The sequence below is a fragment of the Rhamphochromis longiceps genome, linkage group LG8 (assembly GCF_057381845.1).
Source record: "Rhamphochromis longiceps isolate RC_006_pf linkage group LG8, R_longiceps_female_GT1.1, whole genome shotgun sequence".
Lineage (NCBI taxonomy): Eukaryota > Metazoa > Chordata > Actinopteri > Cichliformes > Cichlidae > Rhamphochromis > Rhamphochromis longiceps.
In genome coordinates, this window is record NC_140564.1 from 25,253,631 (window position 1) to 25,266,704 (window position 13,074).

The 13,074-nt window shown below is 41.6% G+C and overlaps 1 protein-coding gene across 1 annotated transcript in view; it reads right to left on the minus strand.

Annotated features, from left to right (window-relative positions):
* The window catches only part of adam12a (ADAM metallopeptidase domain 12a), a 79,683-nt gene that overhangs the window by 12,458 nt on the left and 54,151 nt on the right, over positions 1-13,074 (minus strand). The window contains exons 9-12 of the mRNA XM_085416703.1: positions 12,789-12,958; positions 11,710-11,794; positions 10,033-10,181; positions 3,583-3,760 (exon numbers count right to left, since the gene is read on the minus strand). Coding sequence (XP_085272829.1) covers positions 3,583-3,760; positions 10,033-10,181; positions 11,710-11,794; positions 12,789-12,958 — 582 coding nt within the window. The remainder of the gene's footprint in view (positions 1-3,582; positions 3,761-10,032; positions 10,182-11,709; positions 11,795-12,788; positions 12,959-13,074) is intronic.

Consider the following 13,074-nt stretch of genomic DNA (forward strand, 5'->3'; position numbering starts at 1 on the left):
GTATAGCGCTTTTACTAGTCCCTAAGGACCCCAAAGCGCTTTACACAACCAGTCAGCCACCCATTCACACACTGGTGATGGCAAGCTACATTGTAACCACAGCCACCCTGGGGCGCACTGACAGAGGCGAGGCTGCCGGACACTGGCACCACCGGGCCCTCTGACCACCACCAGTAGGCAACGGGTGAAGTGTCTTGCCCAAGGACACAACGACCGAGACTGTCCAAGCCGGGGCTCGAACCGGCAACCTTCCAATTACAAGGCGAACTCCCAACTCTTGAGCCACAATCGCCCCATTCCCTGAGAAAAGAAAAGGACACACCCTGCAGAAACCCTAAATAAGCAAGCAAGTGCCAAAATACTTTTTTAAGTTAGCATAACGCTCAAGAATCCAACTAAGACAATGTCTGAGAAGATAACAAAGAAAGACGTAAGTTTAAATGAATGAAACTTTAGATTATATAAACACAGACGATGCTACTTTACAAGCAAATTGTAAAAGACTGATTTGCACAACACTTCCACAGCTAATAACTCCACTTCAGTTCAGGCAGGTGTGACAATAGCAATCAAAAACTTAACCCACACTCTGCTGCCATGATATAAGGCTCACTCAGGTATTCTTCGTATTTTCAGATGCAATTCTTCTGAATACAAATGTAAGCAATCTACAGTAATTACTTTGCTTACTAAACTGGCTCGATAATTTAAATAGGCAAAGGTTATCTTAATTTATATACAACTATTTGGAATATTTAAGTGAAACTTCAGCAATCAACATTCCAAACTGCTCACTTTTTAGCTTGAGTAAAAAACAAACAAACAATCAGGTACATATTTAGTATTGATAAGCCAAGCACTTCTGCAAGGAATCTATAGCAGCCTTAACTCTTCTGGGAAGGCTTGTCTTTCCACAATGTTTAGGAGTGTGTTCGTGTGAATTTTTGACCATTCCTCTAAAAGCCTCTCCTCTATTTCATCCCAAAGCTGTTCTTTTGGATTGAAGTCAGGACTCTGTGCAGGCCAGTCAAGTTCTTCCACACCAAACTTCCTCATCCATGTCGCTATGGACGTTTGCTTTGTGCACTGGTGCACGGTCATGTTGGAACAGGAAGGGGCTGTCCCCAAACTGTTCCCACACTACACTGTTCTTGAGTTAATCTGAAGGCCACGGGAAGTTTGGAGGTCTGTAGCTATTAACTCTGTAGAAAGTTGCGCACTATTAGCCTCAGCATCCACTGACCCCGCTTTGTGACTTTACTTGGCTTACCGTTTTATGCCTGAGTTGCTGTCATTCCCTGTCACTTCCACTTTGTTATAATTCCACTATTAGTTGACTGTGGATATTTAGTAGTGAGCACATTTCACACCTGGACTTGTTGCACAGGTGGCATCCTATCATGGTGCCATGCTGGAATTCACTGAGCGCCTGAGAGAGTACCTGCCTAGGTACTTGATTTTATACACCTGTGGCCATGGAAAAGATTGGAACACCTCAATTCAATGATTTGGATGGGTGAGTTAATACTTTTAGCAATAACGATTATGGTTTAGAAAAATTAAACTCCATTTGACAACTTTTGTGAGGCTGAGGCATTTCGGTGAAGACTGTAAAACATCCTGAACATGAGGTGTAGGGCAGACCCAGGATATATCAGAGATATTAAACCTATTAGTGCTCCCCTGGAAAAGCTGCAGGTGCTGGCCAGGGACAGAGAAATAAGGGTGTCCACCCCAGACATAAAGCAGAAAATTGATGGATGGATGGATGGACTAGAAAACATCTGTGGCATGGTTGCGATAGATCAAAGCGTTGTGGAAATATAACCTCACTTTAATACACATTTAAAACGATTTTGTGAGCTTTTGAAAAAGCCTTTGCCAAAAGGAGGTTTAAGCTCAGCATACAAATATGCCCTTTTTTTTAAACTATGGTTATAAATTTACAGGCATCTCCAACTTTGTCCAGTTTCCCAAGAACGTTCCAGGTGCAGATGTGGAGGCTGATGAAAAAAAAAGAGGGGACTGTTCCCAATCAGTGCATTAATTTAAAAAAATATTTTAATCACGCACTTTTAGGGGCAGCTATAGATTCCATTCCATTTATCTGAAATAGAGCAGGTGCGATACGATGACTGACATGCTCTGTTTACATTTTTGTCACTCAGCATGCCATCACTTATTTCATTGCTCTGGTTGGTTTAGGTCACTTAGATAGCATCCAGAGGCATTTTGGAGGGAGAGAGAGAGAGGGCAGATCTACAATAACATTTCCCATCTCACTGTTGAGCACCATCTGTTTCCTGTTAGCCTCTATCGTGACCCATGCACCGCACCAATCAGTAACACTGCTTTCCAATACACATGGAAGCAAGAATTCAATCAAGACTCAGAATATACGATATGCACTGTGTGTGTGTGTGTGTGTGTGTGTGTGTGTGTGTGTGTGTGTGTGTGTGTGTGTGTGTGTGTGTGTGCTTGCATATATGATCTCATGCAGGTTGTCTGGACCCCCGAGGGTCAGCTCTTTTCCTTTTGCCATTATAGTCTGAATATGCTGCAAGAGTTGGGAGGAAGTGGATGGATGGAGCTGGCAGGGGACACAGCTGATATGATGGGCCTTCCAAAACTTCTTTCAGTCTGAAAACCATTAAGGGCCTTTCCCATGGTCCCTGGGCCAAAAAGAGGCAGAGAAGTCACGCTGAAAAGAAGTAGCCAGTGATTGTGAGGAGCAGGACCCAGAGTTTTTAATGAGGCTTTTTAATGGCGGAGAGGGGTGCTGGCTGAGAACTCTGATCTGGCCTGAGTTGGCATGACTCTGCTCAGTTTTGTGGAGAGCTTTATTATTGTTGCTGGCTCAGGTCAGCGGAGCTTATGTTAGCGCTTTGTTTTTAAGGACAAGGCCACTTTCAGTGTGACCCTGACTGAAACTTGAGCAGCTCACAAAAGAACTCATGGGGCGCAAAAGCATAAACAAATTACAAAAGACAACAAGGCGTTCTCTCATTTAGGCTATTATGTAATTCAAAATATCCCTCTAAATCACAATAGATGTCGCCTTCATATTTCATAATTCGATAAGCAGCTCGCCTCTGCTAATTGTCAGCCGAATCACGATTATCTCTTTTATCATCCTGCAGTTGTAATAGTTGGCAACATGCACTGCCATTAAATATGTGCATGCCAATGCAGATTCATTTAAATAATTCACTAGTTGACAGTGTGAAACTGTCAGCAGTGCTTCTTCTCAGTGTACTGTATCACAATTAGACATCAACCCTCGCAAACATGTCTTCTTTCCACTGATTGAATTAATCCATACTCATATCTTTAACCTAATTATCAGAAGAATGTGTTTGCAATACAAAAGCTTTGTGCCATTAGATTTGAAGCTGAGGCGAACTACTAGTGTCAGGGCAGCACGCCCCTCTAGCATGTCTCCTTATTTAATTTGATGTAGAATGGAAAACATAATTAACAATGATTTATGAGTAGCAGCTAAGAGTTTTTGGCAAAAGCTGCAAGAGACCTGAAAATAAAAACATTTTTTATTTTTTTTATTATGACCTACAGCACCCTCACCTCCAGTTCTCCACAGTCACACTCCTCTCCCTCCTCCACATAGCCGTTGCCACATTTCTGCCCACCATACAGCACTTTGACCTCTGGCATATTGAAGAGACACATTCCAACGCCTTTTTCGAAACTAGCCGTGAGGTCCTTCCTGCTGCAGCTGCTGAACACCGTAGGAAAAGGATACCTGCGAGTGAAGGAAATGTTACGTGAGTCACACAAATAGAGAGAGAGAGCAAGAAGACAACTGAGATCCCCCCACGAGAGCCCTCTTTAGTCTAATGTAATCAGGGCTAATTGCTGCTAATCACAAAATCAATTAACCACTAGAGCTCAGCGAGCTCTCCAAAGTTCCATCAGCATATGAACAGCACAGGGCCCCTGTGACTTCTCTCTCCATGGAGAGTGGGAGATCTGATTAGACATATTTTATGAGAAAAGGATTATGAACACTCAACCCAAAAAGTGCGTCCTCTGCAAGACGTACAACACCCATAAATTTAGGAGGAATAGGGGATTGTGTGTTTTTAATATTGTTTTTGGAACAGAGAGAGAGGGTGGTCTGCTCCGTGGGGAAAGCACTCGGCCGTGTCTGTGTCTGCCAAAAGCTTTGTTAAAGACCTCATGTGGCTTTATTGAGCTTTTCTGTGATAATATAGTGCCTTAGATGACAGCGTCTGTGTAAAATGTGCATGAATAAGTCCAGATTGTATCTCATTCTTTGTGACTCCTGATACAAAAGCACCATATGAGATTTTTAATACTCCACTGACACAATAAAACTCAGCACAAAGCTGGAATGGATGAATATATACGTAATCTTCAAACTTATATCAGTGCTGTGCTTCATAGATAAGTACATGCATGAGACAATTCGTGGATGATTTGATACCCAAATGTCTCGTTCAACCGGTGTGATGAAGGACCCTTGAATTTTTTTAAAATGTACATTCTCATCAGGGCCCCCTCGACTCTGGAGAGACCCGCCTGAGATAAGCAGATAAGTCTCACTGAATAAGTGACCTCTTTAAAAATCACTTCCTCTTTTATGTGAAGCCATCTCTCACAGTCTCAGTTTTCCATTATTCTCTTATCGTTGTCTTTCTTCATTGTTTATTGTTTCTGCTCTATTGCTTTTATTCTTTTATTGATATTTATTATTTAAATTGTCATCTTGTATCTTGCATTTTGTACCTATCCCCGCCAACTTCACCGTAGATTTATCTAGTTTTGTTGGACCTTAATGATCGGCTTTATTCTGCTTTCTTGCTAGTCTGTAAAAGCCCTTTTGAAAAAGGGTGTCATTTAAATAAAATGTATTATTATCGTGCCATTTTATTATTTATGCCATCAACACTAATGCTGACCCTTTACCACCTCTGCCACCCACGTGCCTGTTCGTGCCTGTGGCTTTAAAAGCCTGATTTTCTTTCCTTTGCATGGGAAAGAGAGACCTTTTCTACCATATAAAACACATCTATCTTGAACCTGGCCACAGCAGCAACGTGCTCAACAACTTAATATTATAGACACAGTCAAACATGAAATCCAGATTAGTAAAACTTTACTGGCATTAATTTGATGATATTTTTATGTAATTTTTAAAGGTTTTTCTGGTGGATTGTTGACAGGAAATGTCACAACTGCAAACAACCCACAATTCTTCACTTCACTGAGGTCAGTATGAATGTAGTAGAGCTGTTGAGACCTACTGGCTGTATTGCACACAAGCTATAAAACACTTACTCTTTGGAATCTTTGACTTCTGAGAAGGAGAAACGTCTGTGTAACTTAATGCTGGCAACTCTTTCAAATTGTGTTTCCCTCTGATTGGGTTTTCACATCTAATACAGCTCTAAATATGTCATGACACTTTGTGAATGTTTGGCACGGCCTCATTCTTGGCTTGTCTTTGATTTCCAACATGTGCGGAGGCGGCTTACATCACCCCTCGCTGCTGACCCCCCCACCCCGTTCACAGGTTGCATTAGGTAAAAGTGGGTTACCTCGAAGCAGATCTCCAGACATTCTGGATTAAAGCAAAAGATCAGAGTGGCTTTGTAATGAAATGAAATGGTGAAAGGAAAGAGCATTAAAGACAGCTGTAGTAATAACCATAATTGTGCCCTCTTTCCCCCTCCTCCTCCTCTCTGATCAACAGCTGTCAAGACTGCTGTTCAACAAGCAGGGCACTTCCTTAGCAACTGCTGTTGTTGATTTCCTCCTTGCCCCCAAAGCCTGAGCCAAAATTGCCCGTTGAAAAGTTGAACCCCCTCCTTCGTTGCATTCATTCAGTTTCCATGAACTCAGCCCTGCTCTTCAATTACCAGCCTGTGCAATGCATGACAAAACTCTCACGTCCGTCTTTTTTTCTTTTTGTAACTCTTGAGATACACGAGCTGCTCAGGGATCCAGCTGTTCTTTATGAGAGGCAATACACAAATAATTGGTATAGCCTAACAATCTGGAGGTAGGAGGAGGAATAATGACTGTGAAAAGGCAGAGGCACCAATGATTTACAGTGGATGGCATTTAGCAGCTGCAGTCCTCAGGGCTAGCAGGCCATTGCCAAGGCCAGTAATGGCTGGCACATCTGGTGCATACGGTGAACTGGAAATGCTGAAGACAACCACTCATCGTCTCGGCCAAAAGACCCAGTTTGACTCAATCTTGTTCCCAGCTGATCCCATTCTTGTCTTGGTTTAAGTCGAATTGCCTTGCCTTTACGACAAATCTTTGTTCCGTCTTATCGAACTCAATGTTTCCCACCCACTCATGCTCTAATTCCAGTATAGATTGAATATTTTTTGTGCTCTCTGGTTCATCTCCGACTTATAGTCAGTGTTTGACAGTTGGCTCCTAAGCTTCAGAGGTCCAGCATTTGATGGTTGAAAGAGAGTACAAAACAATCACTGACTACAGTGTAGCAACATCGATGCAAATGGAGAGAGTGGGGATCGGTCTATGATAAGGAATAATTTCTGCACAGCGCACAATACAGAGCTGGAAGCTTTGCTGCTCCAACAACAAGGTAGATAAACTGTGACATTTGTTTGTGTTTGTTTGTTTTGTTTGAAGAGGTGAATGAAGTAAGTAATCTTTAAAGGAAGATATATCTGACAAAATGTCCTGCCTCCCTACATATTTCTTATTAAAACATAAAATAACCAACACACGAGCGTCATCTTAATATGAGCGTTTGCTGTAAACTATGACCTTAAAGCCAAACCCTATTATACCAGTGATTAGTTGCAACGTATCACATTAAAATTCAGAGAGCTGTTAGACCCAAATTTAGCTCAGCGGGGCTTTTTCCTCACAGCCTTTCCGTCCTTGCAGTTCAGATCACAAAAATTCAATTTATACTGCATCTTTTCAGCCACGAAACAGCGATGAGGTTATGAATCAGATCTTCTGCAATATCCAGGGGGAATATTTTTAAAAATACCAAATTAGTCTATTACTGACATACATTTAAGGAAGACCTAATGTTCTGGCACAATTGTGAACAAAGAAAATTTGAAGCTGAACATGACAACTGACGAACAAAACGACTGCTGCTTCACCAGATATTTCATATGGATTTTTACAGATTCCTTAATGCAAGTAGAGCCCGAGCTCTAAGCGATGCCATTAGGTCATATGATCTGCTGTTACTCCTTGATGCCATGTCAGCAGGGCCTTGTTGTAGATACTGAAGAGCACTGTTTTCCCCACGGAGCCAATTAAAACAAGGCACACTAGTGAGTTCCTGTTCATCAGTGGGGCATGAGTCACATTTCCATGGCATGCCTTTGACTCACTTTCTGTGATTTCTAATTATTTAATGACAAAACATATATATCAGCTTCGTATTACAGTCATTTTGCAACACACTCTCTTTCAGAACATATCAAGGACATGCATGCCCAGAAAATCAGTGCTATCTGCATATACCTAAGAGCCAATATGTTTTAGCTAGAATGACATGTCAGTTTTTCTAAAATTATGAGAATCATTCATCTTTTTTATTTTTGAAAACCAAGACGCTCTATCCCATTTTGATTTGAGCCAAGCTGCTGTTCAGTCAGAATGTAGTCTATACTCTCTTTTTTCATTCTCATGTCCTGCACACCCTGCTGTATGTTTTATGAGCTCAACATCTTACTTTATGGCCCTTGCGATAAACAGCTTCCATCCAGAAAGCTGCACTTTCTGAATGAAAGCACAAAAACCGGTCAATAAACAGTAAACCAGATCATCAAACCTGGAGCTCGGACACAACGGAATAAAATGGAAGAGGACTGGAAGACTAATGCACAACTGTAGTTTCTGCATTAGTCTTTCAAAAACATGGATTTCTCATGTTTGTGCACACACACGCACGTGCTCATATGTCCGCAAAAGAGTGATGAGCTCATTTGCTGTGTTTGTGTTTGTGCGTTTGTCGAGGAGATATAATCTCAAAGGATGAGAAATACCAGCGTGTTCTCATTTAGAGCTAATGGGTGGATGCAGAGATGGATAGAGAGGAGGACGCAACAAATGGCCGTGACCAGTGTGAACAGGAAACAAGCGGTCCTCTGTGCAGATGTGTAGTTGGCACTGGGTCAGCTTGCAGTTTTATTGCCCGCCCCCATCATCTACCCCACAAACACTCTCTACCCCACAGTAACAATGACAAACTGGATCTCATTATCTCCTTTGCCTTATTCCTGGAGCCACAGCAAGGCCAGGAGAGTCTGAAGGGCACCCGTATATAAGCAACAATGTTCCTGTGAACCTACAATTACTCTGTGCCATTTAACTAAAACAAAAGAGACTTATGAAAAAAAAACGGTACTCGTGATTGACTGAGTGTAGGCGAGCCTTGCCAGTACTTTCAATTACAGAATGGAGGGGCTGATAATCAGACAGGCATTTGTGCCAGTTCTTTCCAGAGCAGGCCTTGAGTAGAGGTGTGTAAGATAACACGGTTTCGTAAAAATATCTGATTTTCTCTCTAAAAAGAAAAACAGAATTCGGGTAATTTTAGCAAAATGTTTGTAGAAATATAGTGCTTTTAAGCAACTGCAGGGGCCTTGAACTGGACCCATGGGGGAAACTTTATGGTACTGACCTGGAATAAATAAAGAGGCAGAATGAGAGAATGTAGAGTTCCTAAACATCCTTATTTAAATGTATTGGTTCCTTAATCCTGGATTAAAAAGCAGGGCAGAAATATTGAGCAAAGAGGAGGAGTAGAGGGGATTATTTTTAAAACCAAGGACTAAATAATTTATTTCTTTTGTCTGCTATAATAATAAAAAAAAAAAAAAAAGCAAACAGTCTCCGTGGAGAAAAACATGCTAAATATTCATGTATTATTTAATTTGCCTTTATTTAAAGTGTGGCACAAACAACCTTTTTTCACATTCAGAGAGGTTCATCATTGCTACATGCAACTTCAGATTCAAACAGTAAGGAGAAGGTGGTGGGTTTTGCCTACATTAAAACTACCGTTTTCAGGGGTCTTCAATTATTTACTTGGGGCTGCTAAGAGATTTTCCAGCATTAAAGTTGCATGTATATCAAAGAATAGCCTCACTGTAACTGTCTGTGAAAAGGGGAGAGCCAGACGACAAGAGGAGGCGAGCAAAGGAAACACAAAACCATTTTATTTCTACTTCAACAAACATTTCTTTCCCTTTTTAATATATTCACTCTGTTGCCATATTTGGCAAAGACCTTGACCAGGAATACCCTCAATCAGAGTATAATGTAAATCTACACTTCTTAAGACTTGGTTGTTTTCTAAGTCTATAATAAGGAATACTGTTATGGTGTTTTTCATGGGCTTGGGCCAAACCAAATAGAGAGGGATGTTTCCAGCATAAACACCAGTCGGAGGCTCCCACAGACCACAAGGCCTTGGCTGAAACAGACACCCCAATGTTTCTTCTCAGAACGTCCTCTGCATCTGCTGGGTCTACTATAAGATGTCAAGACTATGGTGAGCAATTAGATGTAATTGAGCTGTTGAATTTTAAGCCATTTTGTCACTCAGATACTCTTAATGAGCAACTTTCTTGTTTCCACATGTACAGTACACATCTTTAGTCTGCAAGACATCATCTGCATTATGTCAGGGAATAAGTCAGTCAGTGTCTTGTGCTGTCACGGCCATGCACTGCCACTGAACTACTGGCTTCCCATTCGGAGTGAGTCATATTGCCTTGGGGCATTAGCACAGCTGTTGAATCTGCCATAAACCCAATGGCCCAACAGTTAATTGGCATAATTTGCTTACTGCTCAGCAAACAATAAATTACAAGGGAAGAGCATGTGGAATTATGTTTACATAAGATCGCAATCAGGGTTTTTTGATGACACTTACTGAGTACATTAATTTAAATTAGTGATAGTTTTATATTATAATGATGTATTTTAGATGTGTGCCTGTGTTTTTTAAGATGGGGTGGAGCTGAAACTGTGACTCACCCAGTGGAGGGAGTCATGATGCAGCCTCCACGATCCACAGTCACTCTACAGCCGCACCCCCGTTCTGGCGTGTCATGGTTCATCCCAAAGTTGTGTCCAAGCTCGTGGGCCAGAGTGACTGCAGCACCCAGGGGGTTGTCTGAATGGTCCTGCAAAAGAGATCAATCACAAAACGTGCCGTCTTACCTCATCTCCCCTCAGACCTCTTTACCTCGTGATTCAGCGCTATCTCTGTATTTCCAGGCTAGGCATGAATCCATGAAGCAATATCCATTATTAAATTTGCTCAGTATACAGATCTGTCGCAGCAACAATAGCAGAAGCTAATTAAGAACAGACGTTTCTGATTGCATTCTCCGAGGAAAATACCAAATAACAAAAAAATTAACGCAAGCCAAATTGTTGTTCCCCACAGGAGCCACTGGAGAAACATTACTCAAAACAAGTGAGTGTAATTGCATATTGCCAAGATTAAACAAACAATTCTGTTGAATCTGTGCTTATCAGAGCATTTCGTCTGCTCGACACTGAGGCACAGAAATGAGCTATGAAAGCAGACTGCGGGCTGTCACCTTCAGCTCGCTCGTCAAACTCTGACAGAGGCAGATGTGCTGCTTCATCTTCACAAATAAAGACATCCTCTCGGCAAATAGGTTGGAAGACAAAGAAAAAACAAACGGCCTCGGTGAAAATCAGACACTCAATTTTGGCAGGACAGAAATTAAAAATAGACGGTGTTAGCAGATGCACAGTAAAGATGAATCTACAGTGGCACACAGAGTGAAACCTGATGTTTGCTGGGGATTTTCTGCAAGGTGTTCAAAGCATTAACCCACAAAGAGGGCATATAAATAATATACAGTAGATGGCTATCATGGATGCAAAGCTGTACATGTCAGACCACCTCACTTTTGGAGTCTCTCGTCACAGCACGTTATTTTGTAGCACTGTGCAAATCAAGCTTAGGCTGCTGAACTGCTCTGCTGGGGGCTTTTGAAAGAAACAGTCAGCTATTTTGAGTGCAATCCAAATGTGCAGCCCAGATTCATGCAAATAAGTTGGATTCTGTTTCCTGGAAAAACCCCATTCAGACTCATTTACCAACAGATGAGGCTGAGGAGCTCAGGAGGGCACGTCACGCAACCGTCTGTGCTTCGTCTCACCACACCAATGAAATGAATATGACATTTAGGGCTGGTGAATTGAGATTCCTCATGTCTGACATGTCTAAGATTTAACTGCCTGGAGAGAGAGCAATGAGACCCACAGGGAAAGCCTAACTAATGAGTTCAGAGGTAGCTGGTAAATGAAGAGACACAACCCGGTCAAACACGGTCATCAGTGGCTGGGGGTTAATCCCCATTTCTACAGCCTTAAGTATGTGTGCATACAGTACACAGTTCTATCCTAATGATCCACTCCCTACTTTACCATCTGCAGGACAAGAGTGAAGAACCATCTGGCGACCAAACCTAACCAGCCAGCCAGGCCTTTAAGACTGAAATAATCGGATGACTTGTGCTAATGCAACACATTAAAGTTCTGTAATGATTCATTATTTATGACTTGCATTTTCATTCAGCTTGTGATCCCTTAAAATGTATTAAATGCGATTCAGTGGCGTTTCCCATGTATACCCTCCTCATACCCTTCTTAAAAACACACTTATTAGCCTACCATGACGATTCCTCCTGACTGCTCCGCTGTGCACATACTCATGATGGGTGCCATACCAATGGTGGTTCCCTGGAAATACACCCCACTGAAAATGAGAACACAATGGTTACTATATTGCTCAAATATGCAGCCATGCATGTGTTCACACTTCTGTCATCAAAGGCGCCGTTGAGGATTTCTGACCACTAGCAATATGCGGCGTTTCCTGTAACAGAAGATGATGTTTTGAAGACTGCTGCGGGTCCACCAGTGCAAATGTGCTCTGGCAGCTGCATTTCAAAAACATATATTAAGGCTTTCATACAAGGGCAGGAAGCATTTCATTTGCTTCTAATTTGTCGTGAATGCCAAATAAGCTAAAGCTTTATTCAAAATCGGGAGCATACGGCCAAGTTAGCAGCTGTGTGAAATTATACATCACCTTAGATAAATGCCCACACATCTCAGCTTACAGTTTTAAGTCTTTTACTGACAGACCAACAACTACTGTAACACTGCTACTGTTAATATCTTTCCACTGACTAAAAATGATATATTCGTTAAAAAATTCCACCTCATGTTTCTGTTAACATTTGTTTCACTGGCAGCTGTAACAGAGCCATTGTTCTCTGAATGTTTTCTTTTTTAGCCGTGGTTGTTTTGTTAACATTCATCTACCAAATGAGAGGGGTAACAACTGTGTAAAGACCCAAACACCCATCATGTCTCCTTGACAGCGTCTGTGTGGCTAGCATCTACCCACATACCGTAGGATGGGTCGTTCTGTAACTGGTGGACAATGTAGGCTATAAATAATGGTTAAAAATGACCTTTTACTTTATAATTTTGTGTTGTGTATTTAAAAAAATCAAATATGTTGTGCGCTACGGGTTTTGCAGATGTTTTAAAAGGTGGGAGTTCAATTTTTTGTAGTCATGTGTTTATTTTAGAAACTCTACACCACCCAGTAAACTGGGTAGCTCCAAAGAATAACCATCAACTGTACTACTAAGCATCTTTTGTTTAGTTGCGAATAAAGAAAACCTTTCATACAAAGGATTTATCCTAAACACAGGCATTGCATCTCTATGCTACAGTACCTGATTAGCTGGGCGTTGTCATGTGGCTTTTGAGGCAACAGCTTGACCTTTCTCCAGTCCAGGAACTCGTGCAAGGTAGTAAATGGGTCCTGGGTTATGGGACACTTGTCCACATCACTCCACACCTCCAGCCCCACGAGAGCCACACGGATATTCAGAGCCCTGTAGAACTAACAGTTTGGAGTCGGAAGCAGGGAGAGGGATGCGATTATAGATGTGTTTAATATTTTTGCCACTGTCTTTACTGCAAATTACCTATTAACCACAAATGCTATAGAAAAAGTCA